A 25,634-nucleotide genomic window follows, 5' to 3' on the forward strand; every position below is an offset into this window, starting at 1 on the left:
AGAAATTTTCAGAAATTTTTTTTAAAATTAATTAGTTTAACCCAAGCTAAAGAATAAGTATGCGCATTTGATCAGATACAACTGCAGTCACAAATTATGGGATGCATTTTTTGAATGCTTGATGAAAGAGCGTTTTTAACCCTCTGCAGTATAAGGGTATTTTACAGTTCATTTTAATGACGTGTTTGTAAATGAAGATCAGCGCAGACAAAGGCTGCAGACAGCACACCTTGTTTGTTATCTTTATTTTATAAGTGCACAAAGTTTTGTTGTTATTATGTCTGTATCCAAAAAAAAGTAGACCCTTTACAGATTCAATTGATGTATTGCTCTTTCGGGGTTATCAGGAGAAAATGACTCATAACGCGTATCCGTGTTAATCGACTCCAGAGGGTTAATCTAGATTTAAACAAAGAGAGTGTCTGAACCCCGAACATTATCAGGAAGGCAATTCCAGAGTTTGGGAGCCAAATGCGAAAAAGCTCTACCTCCTTTAGTGGAATTTGCTATCCTAGGAACTACCAAAAGTCCAGCGTTTTGTGACCTTAGGGAGCATGATGGATTGTAGCGTGGTATAAGGCTAGCTAGGTATGAAGGAGCTAAACCATTTAAGGCCATATGTAAGTAATAATAATTTGTAACTGATACAGAACTTAATAAGTAGCCAGTGCAGAGACTGTAAAATTGGGGTAATATGATCATATTTTCTTGACCTGGTAAGGACTCTAGCCACTGCATTTTGGACTACTTGTAGCTTGTTTATTGAAGATGCAGGGCAACCACCTAGAAGTGTATTACAATAGTCCAGTCTAGGTAGAGGTCATGAATGCATGAACTAGCTTTTCTGCATCAGAAACAGGTAAGGTTTCGTAGCTTGGCATTTTTTCTAAGATGGAAGAATGCTGTTTTTGTAACATGGGAAATATGGTTTTCAAAAGACAAGTTGCTGTCTAATATAATACCCAGATTTCTGACTGTAGAGGAAGTAACAGTACATCCAACTAGTTGCAACTTGAGATTCTGTGTACTGTTTTTTGGCCCAATAAGTAACATCTCTGTCTTATCCAAATTTAATAGGAGAAAATTATTGGTCATCCAAACTTTTACATCTTTAACACACTCTGTTAGCTTAGACAATTTAGAAGTTTCATCTGGTCTCGTTTAGAAATATAGTTGAGTATCATCAGCATAACAGTGGAAACTATTCCCATATTTTCTAATAATATTACCAAAGGGCAACATCTATATTGAAAATAGCAGAGGACCTAGGACATGTCCTTGTGGCACTCCATAATTTACTGGTGATAAATGAGAAATGAACTCCCCATTTAAATAAACAAAATGTTAGCGATCGGACAGGTAGGATCTAAACCATCTTAGAGCCTGCCCTTGAATACCTGTATAGTTTTGTAATCGATCTATAAGTATGTCATGATCTATGGTGTCGAATGCAGCACTAAGATCAAGTAAAACTAGCAATGAGATGCAGCCTTGATCTGACGCAAGAAGCAAGTCATTTGTAATTTTAACAAGTGCAGTTAATGTTAATAATATTGAGAATCGGTTCTTTGGCTACAGGTAACAACTATTTCAGTAATTTAGTGGGTACAGGATCTAATAAACATGTTGTTGGTTTAGATGCAGAGATAAGTTTATTCAGCTCTTCCTGTCCTATAGTTGTAAAGCACTGCAGTTTATCTTTGGGTGCGATGGATGAAACTGAAGTATTAGACACTGTATAATGTACATTTGTTATTGTATTTCTGATGTTATCTATTTTATCAGTGAAGAAAATCATAAAGTCATAACTATTAAACGTTGATGGATTTGAATCGAGTGGCGTCTGGTTATTTGTTAATCTAGCCGCTGTGCTAAATAAAAACCTTGGATTGTTTAGGTTATTTTCAATGAGTTTGTGAATATGCTCGGCCCTGGCAGTTTTTAGAGCCTGTCTATAGCTGGACATACAGTTTTCCATGCAATTCTAAAAACTTCAAAGTTAGTTTTTCTCCATTTGCGCTCATGACTACGAGTTTCTTTCTTGAGAGAGTGGGTATTACTGTTATACCATGGCACAGTACATTTTTCTCTAACCTTTTTCAATTTGATGGGGGCAACAGCTTCTAATGTATTAGAGAAAATAGTGCCCATGTTGCCAGTCATTTCGTCTAGTTCATGTGTATTTTTGGGTACACATAGCAGTTGAAATAAATCAGGCAGATTATTTGCAAATCTGTCTTTGGTGGCTGGAACAATAGTTCTGCCCAGATGGTAATGCTGAGCCATATAGTTAATATCAGTGATACGCAGCATGCACAATACAAGGAAATGGTTGGTAACATCATCACGTTGAGGTATGATATCTATATCAGTAAGATCGATTCCATATGATATAATTAAATCTAGTGTATGATTAAAATGATGAGTTATTATGAGTATATGAGTAATTAGCGCTTTATCAACTGTAACCAAAAGGTCTGAGAGGAAATCTGCAAATTCTTTTAGGAATTTTGTATACGGCCCTGGTGGTCTATACACAGTAGCCAGAGCAAGAGATACATTTTGTATACCTGATTTATTTTTTATACCTGACAATGTAACATTAATCACAAGTATTTCAAATGAGTTAAACCTGTATCCTGTTTTCTGGGTAACATTGAGAATATCACTACATATTGTTGCAACACCTCCGCCACGACTAGTCTGAAGAGCTCATGCTTATAACAGTAATTTTTTGGAGTAGACTCATTTAGACCAATATAGTCATTTGGTTTTAGCCAGGTTTCAGTCAAGCAGAGTACATCAAAACTGTTTTCAGTGATCATTTCATTTACAATAACTGCTTTGGTGTGTGTGATCTAATGTTTATGAGGCCAAACTTTAAAAATGTTTTTTGTTCATTTATTTAAATTTTTTTCTGGATTAATCATGATAAGATTTTTTTCTAGATCCTAAATTCAATTTATATTTTGACCCCACTATTCGGGGTACAGACACGGTCTTAAAAGATTGGACAGCACAAGTACTTCTATCATTTAAGCGGGTAGGAAAGGAGTCATCATAGTAGTTATTTGAGAATTGGCTTATTTCAATGATAACCAAAATGCAGGTTTTTCCTTCAGAAGCAAGTAAGTCGGTGATGAAATCCAGCCCTAGGTGTGACCACTGGCTCGAGGGATGGGCAGAGGAAGAAGTTTGCCGTGGAACATTAGAGAATGCATATTGTTGACATCCTTGGACAAAACACTTGTTGTCATTTGCCTTGCCAGGCCACCAGTAAAAATGTCATAAGAGCAAGAGAGTTTGTTTGGTCCCTGGTTGGCCAGTACCCACAGATGAATGAGCCGACTTAATGAGAGGAATTCAGTGACTTCTTGGAATATAGCTGAGATCTGGAGGGCACCCCATCAGAGCAGGTTCACTGTTGGAGGTCTCAGAGATCTGTTCTCTGATGAATCTCTGAAGCTCTTACACTGTGGTAGGAGTGACACATCTTGAAACTGTTCTTGCTTACGATGAAGTCAAGGAAGTTAATGGTATTCGTTTAAAAGCTGCATTTCTCTGCCTTAAGAAATAGGTTGTAAATTGAAGGTTGAAATAGGACCTCCGAAACATGCTGTTGATGTTCAGCCAGGCTCTGGGAATAGATAATGATGTTGGCTATTTACCGGATCACAAAATGGTTCAGGAAGCCCCGGAGCACCTCATTCATGAAATCATGAAATACATAAGGGGCATTTACCAGGCCATACGGCATAACAAGGTAAACATAATGTCCAGATGGGGTAATGAAGGAGGTCCTCCATTTGTCCCCCTCACATATGTGGATGAGGTTGTAGGTGCTTCGGAGGTCCAACTTGGTGAAGATTGAGGCTTGGCAAAGTTGCTCCAAAGTAGCCGGTACGAATATTTTGTTGAGTGCCAAAAAGTCAATGCAAGGCTGCAAGCCATCATCCTTTTTTGCCACGAAGAAGAAACTGGAAGCAGCACAAGAAGTGAAGGGATGGTTGTAACCTTGCTTGAGAGCCTCGACTATGAACTCCTCCATGGCCTTCTTTTCAGGTATGGATACACATCCACGGGGTACTGACTCACCTTCGATGTCAGATTGATGGCACAGTCCCATTGTCGGTGTGGTGGTAACTTGGTGCTTATTTTGGGCGTCTGTGTATGGGGCATAACAGGCAGGAATATCCATGTATTGCTTATCCACTGAACTCCCAGTGGAAGTGGTGCTCACAGGAATAATCAATGGTGAATTGTATGATGGTTGCGGAAGCCATGGGAAACAAGCAGGGTAACAGGTTGGTCCCTATTGCAGAACATATCCTGTAGCCCAGAATAATTCAGTTTGATGTTATACACATGGTCAGAATTGTTGGTACCCTTGGTAAATATGATCAAAGAAGGCTGTGAAAATAAATCTGCATTGTTAATCCTTTTGATCTTTTATTTAAAACAATCACAAATATTGAACGTTTCACTAGAGAATAAGAATTTAAAATGGGGGGAAATATCATTATGAAATGTTTTTTTCTCAATTACATGTTGGACACAATAACTAGTACCCCTAGAGATTCTTATGAGTAAAATATATCTGAAATATATTTCCATTCATAATCAAAATTTTGACCACACCAGGGTGATTATGAACACGAAAATATCCAGACATGGCTTCCTGTTTCACAGAAATATAAATAGGAGGGAAACAAAGGCCAAATTCCAAATAAATCACCCATCTCAATGAGAAAAACCAAAAAAATATATTTCTGATGTGCAGCAAAAGACAATTGAGCTTCACAAATTAGAAAGTGGCTTTAATAACGAGCTGAAGCAGTGAAAATTCCCATTTCCCCCATCAGGGCAATAATTAAGAAGTTTCAATCAACAGAAAATGTTATGAATCTGCCTGGAAGAGGACGTGTGTCTATATCATCCTAATGCACGGTAGAAGGAGAGTTTGAGTGGCCAAAGACTCTTCAAGGAAAAGGTTTCGGGGTCAGAAAAGCTTAAAAAAAATTATCAACCACATGTTGTTTGGGAGGGCTTCAAGAAAAGAAATCAAGAAAAGAAAATTATTTCACCAAAAAAAAATCTCCAGCATATTCAGTTGTCAGACATGTCTGGAACTTCAAATGGGACTGGCTTCTATGGTCAGATGTAACTAAAAATTTAGCTTTTTAGTGGCAAACGCTCAAAATGGGTTTGGTGAACAGGGGGATAAAAAGTACTCCATGTGTAAAATAAAATATATTGCTGTATTTTTAATTTTGTGGGCCTAAATTTGTGCTGGAGGTCTTGGACATCTTGTTTAGACACATGGCATCATTGATTCTATCAAAAACCAACAGATAAAAAATCAAAAAGTGACTGACTCTGTTAGAAATCTTATAATGGGCCATGTTTGGATCTTCCAACAGGACAGTAATCCAAAAACAAACCTTAAAAAAACACAAAAAACGGGTCACTGGGCACAAAACCAAGCTGTCAGATATAGGAGGTTAAAACTCGGGTAACAGGGAGCTCTGGGTAGTGGAAATGAGAGAGCCTGGCAGATCTGTGACAATAATATAATAATATAATATAATATCAGTCAATTGAATTTGAGGACAATAAATCACTATTGTATAATAAAACATCATCATATAATGTAATATAATTCTATACATTTGTATATAATTGTATTTCAGTGAATTGTTTTTTCCAGTTACATGTGTCAGAATAATATAATATAAAATGACATATTGTGCCTTTAAATACAACTTTCAAAGTTTCAAAGGGCAGCCTGGAGACACAAAGTGTTAGGATCTTTCTCAGAGCAGACATGTCCTCTGAACTCCCGCCTCAGCAAGTGTCAAAGCCCAATGTACCCCATATTAACAAGTTAAGGGAATTAGACACCACTTAAATGCTGTGTCAGGGAATTCTACCAACAGCTTAGGGGGCAAATTTAATTTAACAGTTCACCAAGTCCTGGTCTATGTGCTATGATAAAGGAATCTAATTGAACCACCCAGTGGAAAAATTCTCACCTGAGGTTCAAGCAGAGGATCAGGTTGAGGGTTCAAACAGGTGAAGGGTGTTCGAGAGAGCGAAGGACGGTCAAATAAAAGTGTCAGTGCTGATTAGTTTGATTCTGATAGTTGTCATCACCTGTCAGAGCGTGTTAAGTCTGGCTTCTGGGGACCGTTAGGCACGGCTGGAGGACACAGCTTATCTGAGTTTATTCTTAGCTGCATCTCTCAGCCAGCAGGGTCTCCATTAGACATCTAAACAGAGGCCATCTTTAGCCGCCTGTCATATTTGATTCAGTTGGTGTGAATGAAAATATGAAATATTGATTGAATGAAAAATGAGAAAACCAGTCTAACCAAGAAAGGGTCTTGATCAGAGTTTTGGCTAAAGTTTGGTTGTTAAACAGAAAAAGAAACTTTTTGTGACTATTGCATTCAATTGCAGGAACTGTTTTTTTTTTTAAGAAGTCTCTTATGCTCTCCAAGCCTATATTTGTTAGATCAAAATGCAGTAAAACAGTAAAATATTTAAATATTACAATTTGAAGTACATTTTTTTCCCATGTAAAAATACAATTTATTCTTGTGATGCAAAGCTGAATTTTCTACATCATAACTCCAGTCTTCAGTGTCACATGATCCTTCAGAAATCATTTTAATATGCAGATTTAATGCTCAAGAAACATTCATATTATTATCAATTGAAAATAGTTCAATTTGTTTTTTTTTTTCATAGAAATATTTTTTTACTGTCTTTACTATTACTTTTGCCAATGTAATGCATCCTTACGTTACTAATAAAATTATTAATTTCTTACAAAAAAAATAATAAAAATCTTACTGTCCTTAAAACATGAATAGTGTATGACATCATTTTCTCTTAAATTATCTATTGTTAATTTTTTATTTATTTAGGACCCTTTTTCCTTTACCAGTACAATGGAGATTTAACAGGAAAGTGGAGCGAGAGATGGGGGAATGGGTTCAGGACACAACCCTGCTGTTTTCACCTGATGAATCCATGTCTGTGTTAGCAGAACAGCTCCTTTAATGTTTAGTGCAACTCACGTACCAGTGCTCCAACATATGTGGTTTCATTCGTCAGTACAAAGTGTATATATATATATGAGGGTAATAGCTTTCTGTCCCCTTCCCAATAATTTAGCGTTGTCTATTAACAATCAGCTTGATACCCATCAGAGGATTTCTGGACTGCACTTCTGCTCTTTTGCCGGTCTCTGTTAATGCTCATAACGCTCACATGAGTGATTCGGAGGTGTAGATTGACCTTTTAGTCCAATTGCTATCTGGTATTTATCCACTGAAATGTTGCCTCTGTACTCTTCTAAATTGCTTTGTTTTTTTGGTTCCCAGTAAGGCTAAGTAATTCTGCCCTCTTCATCCCTCGCCGAACCCTCCTCCTTCCTCACACCAAAGCAATTTACCCAAGAGCAAGGCAGATTCTCCAAACACTATAATTGCTGTTTCTATTGAAACGCCTAACCTACCTTTTCTCCAAATGACCACCCAATCGTCTGACTGTAATAGACTTAAACATCTCACACAAATAGAAAAGAAAAACCTGTGATCCACTGCTTCATCATAGCACAGTTAACAAAACGAGTCAGTTGCAGGAAAACATCCTTTTTTTAGTCTTATTGTCTTGTTTTAGAAGTCAGTAGCTCGTCATTCAGTCTCCTCGTGTGTATTTAAACACTAATGTTGCATAGATGTTTTTCCTGAAAAGGATTCGTACAAGTGAATGCAAGATGTTTCCATGAATTTTTTACGTGTTTTGTAATGCACTTTGCTTGTGTGGTATTTAGAAGTGTTGTAAAATTGAAGGGCTTCAATGTTTGATTCCACAATATGAAGATCTGGGAAAAGTCATCACTACTATGATGACATATCAAACCAAATATCAAATGTAAAATTTTTTTTTTTTAAATGAGACCGATTTGTAATCCTCTGAGAAATGGTAAGTCTTCAACAAACCAATTAAATGTTAATGTAGCTAACGCTGTGAACCCGACGGAACCACACAGACTCCCTGAGACATCCGCTAGCGTAATCAGCTTGTCTCCTCCATATGCCTGTTTCCATCAGTAGAGCATCCTGAGGCTCTTCTAAACATCTGCCACAACAAGCTACTCAATGCATGTTTTTCATCATGCTTCTTTCTCCCTTATTTTTAATTTTATTTAATTTTTTTATAAAGGAAATGTTCACACAAAAATAATAGTCCAACATAATTTTAGAATGTTGTGCTGGTAAATTGAATTTATAGTTACAGTCATTTTAACCCAGAGAGAATGTTCTTTTCCCTTCAAAATGGTAATGTCATTGCATCACTGCTTATAAATTTCTCATTATACTATATTATTATTAAATATTGGATTAAATCTTTTTGTCAGCTTCTTTTCTTTAAACTAGCACAGGTTTTTTTATTTCTTGTGGGAAGTGATTGATTACAGGCTTCATTGATCTGAGCTTATACACCTCAGTTTTTGAGTGAACTGTCAAAATTATCCACAAACGCTTTTTTTTCAAAAACTGGGGTGCATAAGCTCAGATCAATGAAGCATACAATCAATCAGTTCCAAAAGAAAAGCAAATCCTGTGCTAACTGAAAAAAAAAAAGACTGAATCCAAGAGTTTGTGATAATATAGCATTATGTAAGCTATTTTTTAAATGCCAGTCATGTTTGATCGAGAACACCAAATTAGGTAAAAGATTTTCAGCACAGCACAAGGGTTAAATTGGGAAACACCTTTTCAGACTTTTTGTCTTCCTAATAGTGGACCTTAATGGAAGCTTTGGTATATTTTGAACACTGTTCTCTACTGAAATTGGGTTGTTTGGAATTAGTGGGATGCGTGTTTTTGTTGATGTTTTCATTTTTGTGTCAAATGTTGACATTTATGCAGCTGTTTTTTTGTATAAAGAAATCGTATTAGACAGCTTTCGAAATTTCTTTGATTTTCGTAAACAGCGTGGAGTAAACGTGTCATCTGCGTCAGAATGTTATGACTGGCCCGGAGTCTTACTTCAGCAAGTTCTGAACTCATACGTGCTCATACGCACAATCTTGTTTTACATTTACACAGAGCACAATTTACTGGTAATATTAGAGTTTCTCAAACTTGTAAATTACCATAACTATTTTACTGGTATTTTTGAAACGGTCCTGTTCACACATGATCTCTTAATGGTAATTTACTGGTAATTTACCAGTAAAGACTGTATGTGTGAAAGGCACTTCTCTTTGCATTCTAAACGTTTTTCTCATAAATGGACGTCTTTACCTTCACCTTCATCAGGTGTCTTCATCAGAAGCTGTGCAGCAGATGACACATTCACCAATCATTCTGACTTTCACTGTTATGTGTTTTATAGGTACACTGTAACCTTTATAGGAGGCTTAACACAAGGACCACAGCTGCACATCCATTGAACCCACGGCTTTATTATCGTTCCCCCCCTACAACAACAACCTACACATGGTTCCTACCCCATTAGTTAACCTGATACTACATCCCCCTTTCTAAGCAAAGGATAATCTTTGTGCAGATGCAAAAATAACATTAAGGCATTTCTAAACTATAACAGAAGGCTCTTCCGATTACTTATACTGAAAATATAACCCATACCATCATTAAAATGATAATCAAGTTCAGTAACAGTAATAACACACATTTATGGTTCTCAAATTTTTCCATACTGTTCAGCTGTGAAGTACTATGAACATGTGCTTCTGTAAACACTTTATCAACAACATTAATTGGCGCCAATCAACTACTCTCTGCCCTCCTCCATAACTCAGGTGCCATTCCTAAGACCGAACAAAGTCTTTCAAGTAAGATGGAGGATTCCTTATTCGGGCTGGGAAACGTCTTTCACACACAGGAGACTGCTGACTGGCTACACACTGTGCTCCGGGTGTGACAGGAGTGTGTGGGTCATCAAGAACTGTGCTCTCGGGTGCTGGTTCAATTAAGTCAGCAGGTTCTCCAGGAGCCACAGGGGTTGGTGAAAGATGGTATCTGTTCCTTCGCAGAGTGCCCCCGGGCGTCTCAATGATGTATGACCTCGGCGTGCCGGCAGTAGACACCACCGTGCCTCTTTCCACTGTATCTTTGACCCACACATGATCCCCGGGTTGAAGGAACGGCATGTCGCGTGCTCTGTGTCTTTGGTCATAATTCTGTCGCAGTTTTTGTCTGTACCTTTGCTCTGTTCTTTTCAGGTTATCCATGTCTGCGCACCCTGGGTTGAGCTTGGATGGAATGACAGGAACTGGCGTTCTTATTTTCCTCCCCATCAGAAGTTCAGTGGGACTGTATCCATTCGCCAGGGGAGCAGCTCGATAGGCCATCAGGGCGAGGTAAGGGTCGCTGGATTTCTTGAGAAGACCTTTGATCGTCCTCACAGCGCGCTCCGCCTCCCCGTTGCTCTGTGGGAAATGGGGACTGGATGTCACATGACTAAACCCCCAATCCTGTGCAAACTGCCTGAATATCTCAGATGCAAATTGTGGGCCGTTGTCTGAGCGGACCACTTCAGGTATACCATGACGAGCAAAGATAGACTTGACATGATCAATCACAGTTCCAGATGTTGTGGATGTCAGTTTTGCTACTTCAAAATATCTGGAGAACTAGTCCACGATGACCAGGTATTGTTTGCTGTCTATCTGGAATAAATCCGCTCCTACAGTGAACCATGGTCTTGGTGGAAACTCAGTAGACATCATCTTTTCTTTGAAATTGACTCTTTCACGGCTGCACACATCACATTTCTCTATCATGTTTGTCAGCTCTCTGCTGAGCCCTGGCCACCACACTGAATGCTTAGCTCGCTCTCTGCATTTTGTTATTCCCAGATGGCCCTCGTGCAGCTTGGACAGGATGTCTTCCCTGAGTGACGCTGGGATGACTATTCTGCTGCCATACAACAGTAGACTCTCTTGAATTGTGAGCTCACCTGAATATTGCAGATATGGCTGGAACACTCTGTTAATTGAGAATTTATCTGGCCATCCTTCGACACAGAATTTCTTCAAGTGCTTGAGTATGGGGTCATCATCCTGGTGTCTCTGAATTTCTCTTAACCTCTTTTCTGTAGCTGGGAGATTCGCTACAACAGAGTCAACATAGAGGTTGATTTCCTCCTCCTGCAATCCTTCTGCAGTGTGACTGACGGGAGCTCGGGACAGCACATCTGCAGTTGCGATGTCTTTGCCAGCCACATGCGATATGGTGTAGGCAAACCGCATTAGTCGCATACGCAGGCGCTGTATGCGTGGAGGAAGTTCATCTAAGCTCTTTGAGCCTAGTAGAGGAATCAGAGGCTTGTGGTCGGTTTCAATGTGAAAACTCTTTCCAATTAGGAACTCTGCGAACCTCTCACAGGCCCATGTTGATGCTAGCGCCTCCTTCTCGATCTGGGCGTATCGCTGCTCAGTGCTGCTGAGGGCTCTCAAGGCATACGCCACAGGTTTCCACTCTGAGTCTGTTTGCCGCTGGAGAAGAACGGCGCCCATCCCATATGAGGAAGAGTCAGCGGAGACAAGCGTTTCAGCGTTCGGGTCATACAATGCAAGCCCTGGGGGTGTCGTCAAATCTTCTCTTATGTTATCGAAGGCCTGCTGTTGTTGCGGCCCCCAGGCCCACATACTGGACTTTTTCAGCAGGTCTCTGAGTGGTCGTGTTTTCTCAGCCAAGTGAGGCAGGAACTTCCCCAGGTGGTTTGTCATCCCCAGGAAGCGTCTCACTTCGCTGACGTTACTGGGTGCTGACATAGCTTTTACAGCGCTCACCTTATAAGGGTCAGCACTGACGCCTGATGCCTCAATGACCTGCCCCAGGAACTTCATCCTGCTCTTAGAAAACTCACACTTATCGTTGAGCGTCACTCCTGCCTCCTGCAGTCGTGACAGTACTTTCCACAGTCTCTCATCATGCTCCGTCTGTGTGGCTCCCCAGATGAGCACGTCATCCATCTGACATAGAACACCCACCAGGCCCTCCAAGATGCGTGACATGCGCTTTTGGAAATGTTCTGGTGCTGATGAGATCCCAAAACACAGGCGATTATAACAATACCGCCCGAACGGAGTTATGAAAGTGGTTAGCAGAGATGACTCCTTGGACAGTGGAATCTGCCAAAAGCCTGCGTTGGCGTCTAGCTTTGAAAACACTTTGGCCCCAGCGAGCTGTCCTAAAGTGTGTTCAACTGAGGGGAGGGGATGCTTCTCTCATAACTGATTTGTTCAGCTCTGTAAGATCGGTGCATATTCTCACCTTTCCTGTGCGTTTCGGCACCACCACCATAGGCGCACACCATTCAGTGGGCCCCTCCACCTTTGAGATAACTCCCTGCTGCTCCATACGGTCCAACTCCTCTCTGACCTTTGGCAGGAGTGGGAGGGAGATGCGCCTGGGAGTTGAGAGGGAGAAAGGCTGAGCGCCTGGTTTCAATACTATGTTGTACTCGCCCTCCATTTTACCGAGTCCACAGAAAAGCTTAGGGAACTCCCTTTTTACTGTCTCTTTGGAGTCCAGGCTGATGTTATTTATTCTGGCGACCAACTGCAGTGCCACTGCAGCAAGCCCGCCTAGCAGTGGTGTGCACAGCCCCTCCACAACATAAATTTCCTCTTTAGTACGTTTACTGTTCTTACTGAGGGTGGCTGTGAACTTGCCCTTCACGTTCAGACGAGTCCCTCCTGGCCCCAGCAGAACCCTCGTTGACTTCTCCAGCCTGCTGAACTTGCCCTGGTTATACAGCATTTCCGATATAGCGGTGATGTCTGCGCCAGTGTCAATTTTAAAGCGTGCATTGAGATTCTCCACATGTATGTCTGTCATCCATGGGCTGTCATTTGCGTCCGCTGACAGTGAACCCAGAAATGCAACTTCCTCACCAGTGTCCTCAACCACTGTAGCTACATGCATTTCACACATTCTTTTAGTTTTGCACACTCTGGCGTAATGTCCTTTTTTTCTGCAGTTATTGCATATTACCTCTTTAGCTGGACATTGTTGTTGGCTATGCCATCTTGAATCACCGCATCTGCCGCATTGTACCTGTCTTTCCTTCTGTTTTTTCTCTGTTTGCTTGTATTGTGGCTTGAGTTGTTTTGCGCGTGCGCCGCTGCGCTGTCGCGCGTGCATGCTGTCAAGCTGAGCGTTGGAAATATCTGCTTTAAAGTTCATTTTTAGCATTTCTTGTTGCTTCTTCACCTGCTCGCTTTGTCTAGCTCTGTTAATTGCTTTCTCTAGAGTCAGTTCGGGATCGAGTTGTAGCTGTTCTGACAAGCGTTTATCTCTCAGACCCACAACAAGTCTATCTCTCACCATTTCGTCATGCAGAGCCCCGTATCCGCAGTGCTCCGCTAGACAGTGCAGCGCAGTGTGAAAGCTGTCAGCCGACTCGCCCATTTCTTGCTGCCTCTGGTTAAACTTTGCCCTCTCGAAGATCACATTTCTGCGTGTTACAAAGTGAGCATCCAGCTTTCTCTTAACTGTGTCGTACTCACTCGCTTCCTCTGGGCTGAGGTGCAGAGAAACCAGTATATCCTCCGCCTCCTCCCCCATTGTGTAAATCAGTGCATTAACTTGATTTTCGTCCGCTTGTGTCTCCAATCCAGATGCGATGCGGAATCTGTCGAAGCGTTTAATCCATTTAATCCAGTCTTCGTCTTTAAATGTGAACTTTTCTGGTGGGGAAACTTGAAACTGATTCATTTTGCCGTCTGTGAGCTCGCTAGCATTAGCGTTAGCCCCAAACTTTCAGTAATCGGCAGAGAGAAAGCAAATAAACAACTAGCCTGCGTCCTGTGTTATCTCTTATTTGTTCGACGTCCGTTAATATTACTTTTTTGCGTCTGACACCATGTTATGTGTTTTATAGGTACACTGTAACCTTTATAGGAGGCTTAACACAAGGACCACAGCTGCACATCCATTGAACCCACGGCTTTATTATCGTTCCCCCCTACAACAACAACCTACACATGGTTCCTACCCCATTAGTTAACCTGATACTACATTCACCAGCTTTGGCAATTTGTCATTTGATGTCATGGCAGCTTCTGTTCCTTTGCTCAAATGCGTTTTTGTCTCTGATTGTCCATTATCCAGCGATTTGAATTGTTCTTTCCTTTATATGCATGGAATATCTTTTTTTACTTTCATTTTCATATGTTCTTTCTACTATCACTGATTGCCCAGGCCAGAAGAAACATGTCTCTAAATTGCAGTCAACATTTTTTTTACAATCTCTACAAACTGATTGCATTAAAAAAAAAGAAAAAATTCATGCAGTGTTTCTAGTAGACAGCCAGCTTCTACAGTTTGATGTATTCTGGTATGATCTCATTTGTTTAGTCCTTTTTGTTTCTGCCCTTGATGAAAAGATCCTTCCAGAATTTTTCTCTGATATCAATCTCTGCTGGTGGTGACGGATAAGAAATATAGCTCACCGTGATGTTCTGGAGAGTTATGTTAATTGCTACCACAAGACATGCTCCACTCAAACTCTCAAACAACATCTGGGCGGTCTGTCGCCACAGCACTTCACATATGAATTATGGCTGCTGCACATACTGTATGATTCTTAAGAATTGCTTGTTTCTGAAGTATTTTTCTAAGTATAACCTAGTCAAATTAAATTTGAACAATATTTGTGCAAATCCAAACCAGTTTTTGACATTTTTTCATAACCTACTGAGATTAATACATGTGCATCTGTCTTCTAATGTAGCATCCTAATCGAATGACTGTTTTGAAATCCCATAGACAGCGATAAAAAAATGCATTACTTCTGACAAGCTGTTGTACCCCCAAAGGTAGAATTTATATTTGTGGTGTCAACCAGTGGTCAACCAATATGCTGTCAAGCCTGATATACCACACAGTATTTATTTATTTTTTTAATTATCAGCATCAGCCAATAAGTTTTCTGTTTGGCTGCTAACCATCAGAAACAGCACTTTGCACCTGACTCACTGGAGGTCCCATGCCCACAATCATATAGTCCACTGTGTGAATAGGTTCTACATTAGCAACTGATACAAAAGCATGTTCTATATAATATGAGTGAAGTGGGAATTAAATATGGACGTACTATATCCACCATGTTGTCAGGTGGGATGGTAAAGTTCCCATCAAATGCATATTCCAGTATCTTCACAGGTTTATTTAAGAAAATATTATTCACATTACACACAAACTTACCAGATCACTCAGTTAGTTAAGAAGTTAACTTTTTATTTGTTTTTAACAAATATAATTACATTTTTATTTTTCAGATTTATATTTTCTATTAACTTCTAATTGTTTCTGTTGAAATATTATGTAAAATAAATATAATATATATATATATATATGAGCCAATCGCTAATTGGTAAAGTTGGTTGGTGTGTCACTGCAGCTGTTGTTATATGTCCCAGTTGCTATAGAAACAATCAGCTTGCCACTGGCTGATCTAGTCTGAAAAATAAGCTTTTTTATGCTTTTGGAGCAAACATTTATGAAACGTAATCATAAGCTTGGCTAACAGTTTTGGAGAATTTATTGTTTCCCAAAGAGATTGGAGCTGCACTCGCTTGCCCATGAGTCGTTTCAAAGATGGCCGCCGAATGACATGAATTGCCTTAAAGGGACTTTGGTGTAAAGAAAGGCCTCTGTAAAGATGTAACTATAATGTTAATCTGTAATGTTGCTGCTGCCTTTGGGAACAGAATTTGATACACATGATACACATTTATGAGTGTTTTTAAAGCTCTGAATTTCTCACTCATATGGCAAACATTAGAGGGGAGAACATGAAGGTACAAAGAGATCTAATAGATAAGAAGCCAAATCCATGGATAGTGAGTAAATGTCAAACCAGAGAAGTTCTGTGATGCACATCCCTTCTCCACATGTATTTCCTGCAATCACATGAATAATTTATGCCTTTTTCATTCTCTTGTCTCTTTTCTCTCTTTACAGCTTCCTTCGGCAACATATCTTAGCTCGTCTATCCTTTTGGCAGCTCTCTCGACTTCCTGGCAGACACGGGAGGCCTTGTTCCAAAGTGCTACAGACAGAAAGAGAGCGAGAGAATCTGCCTGGAGGTGGAGCTGTGGACTGTTAACTCAACACCAAATTATCTGGATCTGCATAAAAAGTATCATATAAATCTGAATATGAATAGGGTTTCAAAGACTCAATTGGACAAAGTCAAACTCTAAAACTCTAATATAGCGATAAGCTTCAAGTCTCAAAACCTAGAGCACCAACCAGTGCTCTGTCAGACAATAATGAGGATACGGATTGGATCAAGATGCTGATTTTCAAGACGTTGACGGAAATTTTATCTCAGATCCAAATCGGAAGATGAACATTGATCTCAGATCATGTTAAAAAGTGATTCATATCAGCAGCCTTGATTCCCCAAGTGTTTGGACATCTGACAGACCTGCTCTTTAACCCAGTATCACTCACTTAACATGGACATCGATGCAATGCTGAAGAAATCCTGTTTCTACAAGTGTGGAAACAGACAGTTCCTCCTCCTACCTCTCACAATAGATTATATCATTTAATTTGCTGAGAATTAGATATAGAATAGGGCATGATGTTTGATTATCCAGTATCTTTCCACTCCTGACTTCACGTTAAAGGGATGTTCACAATGATAAAAACAAAGACTACATGATCTGAAACTGGATATTATGGACAATTTGTTTGAAAATGAACACTGAATGTTGACAATATCAGATGTGCACATGGAAAAACCAACCACCATTTTGCTTTTCTTCTCAGGACGTTCAAGAGCTTTGTATAATGTTCCTGCTGTTACCTTCACAAAAACTTTTAAGATATATATTCTTGATTTCATTGTCATTTTGAAATCTTGCACAGATATAGCAGGTTTTCTCCTAATACACAAATAATATATCAGAGTATAAATATACCTTTACTCTAGAGTATGTGTCTAGATCACTGTCACTCGTAGAAGTCCAAGTTGTCCTTGTTTACAAAGCAATAATGTAAAGCGGTGCCACATGTCTGCATGGCTAGACCTGTTAGAGAATGTTTTTAAAACGGCTACCTTACAATCACAAATTTTAGGTCTGCAACATACTCCATGCAAGCAAACGCTTCTAGATTCTAGATCTAGACCCTCAAGTACCGTCAGTTTTCTCTTTTAGGTCAGCTATTTTGAGCTTGAGATTGAGAGAATACTAAATAGTTGGGTTTCATTGGATCAGTGTGTTTAACCGTGTTGGCTCTGTATGAACATGGCAATTGTGTTTCTCAACATCATAAATTCAAAAGCTAACTATGAATGTTTGAAATGTTGCTGGCTGTGTGAACGAGGCTTTTGAGTAATGAGGTTTGTTATCTCCAAGAACACAAGAAGGCATGTTAAGTGTGTACTTCAGAGAGACCGTTCATTTCCTCTAGTATGATTAAGGAGAACTTGCAGAGATAATTGAATTCTTTCCATTTTGAGATTTTGTCTTTATTAGTTCTGATGAATCTTGAATGCTCTAACAACTAAAACACTGTGATGCAGTGGCATGTTTAAGGAAGCTTAAATGTTTGTCTGTATTCTGAGTTACTGTAAAATCTCGTTAAGTGTCAGCGTGATTGTCAGATGCTCATGACACCAGTCATTGTTCAAGGCTTTTACACAGTCAAAGCTGATAGACATTTGGCACAAAATGACACAAACCAATTCAGTCCATCCAGGTTGAATGGGTTTATATGAGACTGAACTTCATGTGACGTAATGATTGGTGGGTTTCCAGAGCGTTTTGCTGCGTCATGCATTTGGACACACTAGCATTTTTTTCCTCTCCAGACATTCAATGGGCTTCTTTTAAATCTTGTTATGCAAAGAAATGAGGGAAATGTACATTGGTTATGTGATGACCTGCTACCAACATGATTATACAAGACACGGTGTGGCAAAAACAGCTGTATGCGTGTGTTTTGGAATAAAGTTTTAAAAATACAGATTTCTCATATGTGAAGTTTCTCTTTCACTATTGTAATAAATGCAAAGTAAAGAACGTTTCTTAAAAATGTGACCTACTGTAAAAGCAAATGATTGACCTACAGTAAACAAGCATTCTGGAAAAACTAGTCTTTTAGTATGTTTTGTAGATTTATAAAATAGATTAAATATACATCTAAATGTTAATCTAAACATAGTTCTTAAATATGTCAATGTGCATTGTATAAATTTTAGGGTAATTGAGATATTTTAATGTTTTTGAAAGAAGTCTCTTATGCTGCTTTTTCTTAAAATACAGTGAAAACAGTGAAATATTAATAACTGTTTTATTGTAACATATTTTATTCCTGTGATGTAAAGCTTTTCAGCATCAGTCTTCAGTGTCACATGATCCTTCAGAAATCATAATAATATGCCGATTTGATGCTCAAGAAACATTTATTATTATTAACAGTGTTGAAAACTGCTTAATATTTTTGTGGAAATTGTCATAAATTTGATTATCAGGATTCTCTTATGAATATAAAGTTCAAAAGAGAAGCATTTATTTTGAAATACAAATCTTTTGTAAGATTATGCATCTCTGTTCATTTTGATCCATTTGAATCCTTTGCTGAATAAAATTATTAATTTCTTTAAAATGATCTCACTGACCCCAAACCTTTGAATGGTAATGTACATATACTGTAACGTGCTTGTTATGCTTTAACTTATATTCAGATATAATGTCTTCTAACTCAAATCTTTTGAATTTGTTTTCCAAAAAGATTTTGGTAATTGTTTAAAGATTTGCTCAGTGACTGTTTTTCAGGTTACAATGTTACTCCAGCAGCTGATTCCCTTGTTCTATGTTAGTCATTGAATTATTCACTCAAGTCCTTTTTCAGGAACAAAACGTCACTTTTTTGTTAATTTCTTTGGTTTGTTCATTCATCATCTGCTTCAAAATGGAGTTGTTTCAACGAATGATAAATATTCAGTGCATGAGAGTGAAAGTCATTGTGTTCAAAACACTGATTCATAAACAGATGAAACACCACTAATGCTCCATATAATGTCATTGTCTGTTTTGATTAACGCTTTAAAGCAGCCTGCTCTCATACTGTGTGATACACCAGAACAGAAAAAGTTTGAGTTGTTCCACCATCATAGAATCTATCTGTCCAGAGCACCAGCTGTCTCGCTCTCACACACACACACACACACACACAGGTGCAGAGCAGACTTAGAGCTAATTACCGTGCTGTTTTTTTCATGAAGGACCCATGTGTCTGGATACCTCAAGCTTCTCCAGGGCCCTCATTTATCAATGGTGCGTACGGACAGATTTGTGCGTAGTGAGTGCGTAAGAACAATTTCATGCAAAGTGTGGGATTCACCAAGTTGTACTTATACGTAGAAATGTGTGTAAATATAAGCACACCTCTGAGCATGCTTACGCAGATAATCTAGTGGTAGAATAGCGACACTACACATAAAAAGCATTTAAGAGGTTCACAGTAAGCATTAAGCAATCCACATATGTCCTGTGTTTCCTTTAAAACACTCAATTTATAATGTCTAGTTTTAAACACGATGCTTAATTGGTGTCAAACCCTATAAAAGATAGATGTGAAATATATTTGTCTCAGTGCAATGTCTTATCTTGCGTTATTGGAAGACTTGGCAAACAATGCGCTCCGCAGAGAGCGCGTTTTCCAAGATCACTCTGATCTGCTTGGCGAGAGCACAGAGTGGCTTCTAAGTAGGTAGGCTACCGCTTTCCCAAAAATTTACTGCTGGATTTGTGTCGTGATTTAGGACCAGTGTTGGAGAGAGAAACAAATCGCTCGAAAGCCATTCCCGTGCAAATCCAACTCCTGTCCACCCTTGGATTTTTAGCTACTGGCACATATCAGCGTGAGGTTGGAGCATACTTGCCAACCTTGAGACCTCAGAATTAGGGAGATATTAAAAAGGACCGGGGGGGTTGGGTTGTGTGTCGTCATATATATCACATACACAAACGATGTGTCGTCATATATAATATCACATACACAAACGCAAAGAAAAATTTAATTCATTTATTTGACAAATTCAATTCCTTAAGGCCTCTCCTCAGAAGGTTAGACCCTAATTTGTTAGCTGCTGTAAATGAAGAGATATGAAATAGCTAGATCTTATCAATAAACATTAATTAATAGCCTAATGCAACAATTACATAAGTAAACTCTCAAAACATTATAATTATGACATTTCATTTTTAAATTTTCATTTAACAGTCTAAAGCTAAATAAATAGCTGTTCTTGCTTTTCATTTCAGACGTCTGCTTCTAGGGGCCGTTCACATATCGCATCTTTTTCGTGCTCAAGGTCGTTATTTCAACCGTAGGCGCGCGGCCGCGGTGAGCACGCTCATAATGGAAGCAACGTGGTGCACTACTTTTTCCAGGCGGGTTTTTCCTTCTCATCTCCAGAAATATATCTAGTAGTAAAGCTAATGCAAGCCGAGGTGAGGCTAGAAATCAATTAATCCTTTGCTGATACTTCGTCGTCATCATGGAGAGCGCAGTTTGGTTGCATAGCAACGACAGACGCCATGGGAGCGCAAGCGTTTGGTCTAAAACGGCGCCCAGTGACGGATGGTGTAGCAATATTGTTGTCCGGGTGGAAATCGGGAGAAAGGTCGGTCCGGGAGATTTTCAGGTGGGGCTTTGAAATTCGGGAGTCTCCCGGAAAATTAGGGAGGGTTGGCATGTATGGGTTGGAGACATATGTGGTATATCCCAGCCATCAGTGAGTAGGATCATGCCGGCAGTGTTGGATGCAATTATTTCCTTGGCCCCAACCTACATCCAGTTCCCTTATCGAAATCCTCAACAAGCCGCAATAAAACGGGACTTTCATGCCATTGCTAGATTCCCAAACATAATTGGAGCTATAGACTGCACCCACATCGCCATAAAAGCACCCAACGAATTTAATTATGTAAATAGAAAGGGTTTCATTCTGTTAACGTGCAAATAATTTGTGATGCAAATTTGTTGTTATTAAACGTCGTTGCGCAGTGGCCTGGGGGAACACACGACTCGTTCGTTCTGCAGAATAGCTCTGTGGGTGTGCGTCTCCAAGAAGGCGCTGTTGAGGATGGCTGGCTCATTGGTGAATTTAAGGCTACAACATGTTTAAAATGCTAGTGTAGGGCTATGTACAATTACTTAAAACTATTTCATCATTAGGTGATCAAGGTTACCCACTAAAGCCATGGCTAATGACCCCCCTAACCAACCCGAGGACCGAGCAGGAACAGGCGTACAACCGTGCCCATGCGCGCTCAAGGAGCACAGTTGAGCGCGCAATAGGCCTGCTGAAAGGACGATGGCTGTGTCTGTCAAACACGGGAGGGACACTGCAGTATCAGCCAGAAAAAGCATGCAAAATCATAATGGCTTGCAGTGTGCTACACAACTTGGCCATCAGACAGGGCATCCCTCTGCAGGAACCCCCAAGACCAGACGGCCCTATGCCCGATGCAGTGCCCCTGCCACCTCCTAATGCCGCTGGCATTCAGACAAGATAGAGGATCATACAGACATTTTAGGTAAGTCTGGCCATTGGTCGAGTGCAGAAACATACAGCGAATTCATTTTGTGTTTTGCAGATTCTTGGAAACCAATAACTGAAATCACATTAGTCAGCGGTTTATGGTTTATTAGCAATTGTATTTGCGCAAGAGGCAATATGTTTCAGAGACTCGTTGATTTGAATCAATACATTCGTTATGTTGCTCAGTTGATCCTTTAGGTCATTAATGGATTTTGTTGTTTCCTCTTGATTTTGTAGCACTGCCTCACTCAGCACTCTTGGCGCACGGCGCATGGAAGGGGCAATGGATGAGCCCGGCTCCTCAAGCTCCTCAGGCACAACGGGTGTCGCTATTAAGGAAACACATGTTCACATTAATTTGAGTTTATCCTATGAATGATTTCAATAAAAGTTTACAAATTGAAATAAAATGTATGCAAACACAATATCCTATTCTAGTTGGTTTATTTTACCTTTACTTTGGGTGTTAGATGGCCCGGTTTGTTCTGTCGCAAGAGCATCAGTGTCACTGTCCTTAGTAATCCCGGACAGAGCCGTGTCTCCGATGAAGCAGGCTATGCGGTTGTCCAATGGGGAAAGTTCCGTTGTTGTCTGTCCTCCTCCAGTTGCGGACATTTCTCGTCTGTGTGCTGTGACACGTTTTTTAGCCAATACTTTAATATCAAACCATTTTTTTATTTATTTCTGGGACAGTTCTCTCCTCAGACCCAACGGAATTAACTGCATTGGTGCAGCATTTTTTATTTTATTTGTAATTCCTCCTGCAGTGAATGAACTAAACAATATCTGTTGGTTGGATTCAACTTCATTTACAAGTATCTCTAATTCTGTGTTTGTGAAGTTCCTCTTCTTTGCTCTCTTTGCCATATTATTGCAGTGAGGAAAAAACACAATCACGTAATTTTTAAAGGGAAGTGTTGTCACCATATATGGTTAATTGGAGGCGTTTCCGAATGCTAATGACCATGAATGTGAACGAGCATGGTACTTACGCACATGTGGTATTTATCAACAATGATTGCTTACTCATGTGCGTAAGAACTGCATGCGCACGTTTGATAAATGCGGATTTTCTTGTACTTAGGCACATTCTAAATTTCATTCGTTGGACAAAATATAGAACCTTTTCTACGCACTGTTGATAAATGAGGGCCCTGGTCACACAACAGAAAGCTGATTCACTTCAACAGACCCACGGACAATGAATTATAATATAGTTTTTAGCTTAACTATATCTATCTCAAACATGTTTTCCTGTTGTCTTGCTTGATGCCAGCCTTTTTCAACTTTTCAAAAACAAGTGCCTACAAAATGTGTTATCAGGTAAAATGTACGTAATTGGTTAAATTAACTGTTGAGTTTAACCAACTCAAGTGTATTATTTATCCTGACTGAATACAGTGGGCTACAAACATATGAAAATCCTTTCCTTTCCCTTGTATTTTTAATTATGTGTGGCTTTATGCATATGACTGCTTAGCCTACTAGCTTAACATTTTCAGACAGGACTGATGCATAGTTAAGATGTCAAAAACACTGTTTAGTTAGGCAGCCCAGAAATTTTAAAAGAAAGCCAATCTTTATGATTTTTCTCAAACTCCTCCACATTCCTGTAATCACCCGTTTATTTCCCGCTGTGTGCATCTGGCCTGCATCCATTATTTCTCCCCTTCTCATTTTCAGGATTTGAAATCACTTCTAAAGCCTCTCGAAAGCATTTAGTTCTCAATAGTGCTGTATGCTTTGTATCCTAAAACCCATAACCGAATTAGCATTTCCGAGCCATGGATTCTCTCCTGAGTTTTCAGTGGGTTTTAGAATAAATTAGACATATTCATATTTCAAACGTGAGTTTTGTTGCTGACGTAAGAACAGTTTATGTGCTTGATGAATTGGACAGTCGTTGTAATCCTTATGTAGCAATTTGTTTGCAGTTTTTATCCTTTTACAGAATTAGGCTTCCGTGTTGTATGGAACACCATTTCTGCCACAAAGAAAAAAGCTGTTTAGATTATATATATCACAATTTCACATTTTCCAAGTTTATATCTTACAGTTTAGACTTAATTTATAAAACAATTCTGAATTTTTTTCTTTAAATTGTGAGTTTATATCTCACAATTGTAACTTTTTTCAGAATTTCTCTCACAATTCAGATATTTTTCTTGAAATTCTAAGTTAACATCTCACAAATTCAGACTTTTTGCATATTGCATGTTATTTGCATATTTTTCCTTTCAATAAATGTTTTGGTACATTCCATTTCATTTTCATATTAATGCACAACATCACATATTACATGTTCAAGTTTAATATTTTGTTGTAAAAAGTAATTTCAAAAGTAAAATTTTTGTTGTAAAAAGTATTTTAAAAGTAAAATTTCTTGAGTCCGACTGACCGTTTCATTCATGAAATCAGATAGGTCACCATGCTCATATTGGCCATCAGAAGCAGTAACTAATTCAGCTTGCTGCCCTGTATAGTTTTCTGCCAGTATATTACCCATTTTCCTACAGATTCTTTTCTTAGGGCGTATACTTATTCATTATTACTTTATATTAAAGCCTGCCCAATGCACTCAAGTGATTTCTGAAGTCGTTATTCATTATATCTATAACTATTCATCTATCTGCTCATTTTACAGCCAGATAGCTTTCAATCTTCATTTCAAACCTACATACTTGGTGCAAAGATGGATTTCGGACACAAAAACCAACAACACACACAGGCTCTTTAACTCTTTTTCACCACCTTTTCCTTTGTTCCCTGCAGGGAAGAGTGTCGGCCCAGGGTCCTGAGTGACTGTGCACAGAGATCAGAGCCGTGCGTCTGGCGTGCACCACACTTTTGTGTCTCTGAGTGTCACTTGTGGAAGCAGCTGTCACAAAAACTGATAATTAAAGAGCGGTCGATCTCCACCACCCCCTTGAGAGGCAATTACCACACGACACGGAGGATTGTAGCCGCATAAGGATCTGTGTGTTTGGAACACAGACACACACAAATGTGTGCATTATAAGCAGCCCGTGACGTTATGTGACAGTATCTGACAGCGCTGGAGCTCAGGGGTTAAACAATCAGAAGCTGACAGTGCAGAGGGCAGTTAGAGCAGTGGGACACAGTCCAGAGGCTAGTTTGTCTTTTTCCTGGAATCAGCAGCAAATCTGCCACCTGAAAATATCCAGCATCAGAAATCCAATAATTTTCGTTTCATGTCTCAATAGCCCATTTTGTGTGAAAGCAAACACGTCCCGGGATTGATTCCAGCATTGAACCCGGGTCGGGGACCTAGTAACATTGCCGGGTTCAACCCGGGACGAGCGCTGTGTGAACAAAAGCCAGATCTAATGCCGTGTCGAAGTGATGACGCACATTATCGCCCGACTCTTTTACCAGCTGTTTTGAAGGAAGATCAACGTTCGCGACTAAAAAAATATGTGCAAACTGTAACGAAGCAGAGATCAGTTAGTTCCTCACTTTCCGCGCTGACGCCGAGATCGTTCGCTTGCTTCAGTGAAAGTATAACGTGCCTAGCGTTTTCGACTTGTACATTACACGTCACGCCATGATGTCACGTGTCGTTACGGGATCTTTACGGGTTCTGTGTGAAAGCACGCACATATCCCGGGTAATCACTGGCAGTGTATTTGCCGGAATGGCAGTGTGAAAGGGGCTAATGATTGCACGTGAGTGTGCATGAACATAGTTTAATTAAAACCTGTGTACCATGTACTCTTTGTTTTCATGCTGAACTTTTATTCCATTTTCAAGAAAAGTGTCAATCTAATCTAATCTAAAATCAAGAGGATCACTTCTGTCATCATTTTATAATGTCATTACCCCCATGTCAAACTCTTGCTCTATGGTAAAGCACTAAAGCATGATTTACATGAAGTTGCTTTGAAATGATAAATTACTGTAAAAGATGATTTCTTTGGCGAAAAATATCAAATATTGTCAAATATTAATAATCAGTAATTTTTATTAAACGAAACAGTTTTGTTAAAATAGCACTTTAA

The 25,634-nt window shown here is 39.4% G+C and overlaps 1 protein-coding gene across 1 annotated transcript in view; it reads left to right on the top strand.

Moving 5' to 3' along the window:
• Window positions 1-16,166, top strand: part of LOC132129636 (sterile alpha motif domain-containing protein 10-like) — a 94,483-nt gene extending 78,317 nt beyond the window's left edge. Inside the window, exon 5 of the mRNA XM_059541279.1 lies at window positions 16,014-16,166. Within this exon, the coding sequence (XP_059397262.1) occupies window positions 16,014-16,036 (23 nt within the window). The 3' untranslated portion in view covers window positions 16,037-16,166. The remainder of the gene's footprint in view (window positions 1-16,013) is intronic.
• Window positions 16,167-25,634: the final 9,468 nt, after the last annotated feature.

The sequence above is a fragment of the Carassius carassius genome, chromosome 46, assembly GCF_963082965.1.
Source record: "Carassius carassius chromosome 46, fCarCar2.1, whole genome shotgun sequence".
Lineage (NCBI taxonomy): Eukaryota > Metazoa > Chordata > Actinopteri > Cypriniformes > Cyprinidae > Carassius > Carassius carassius.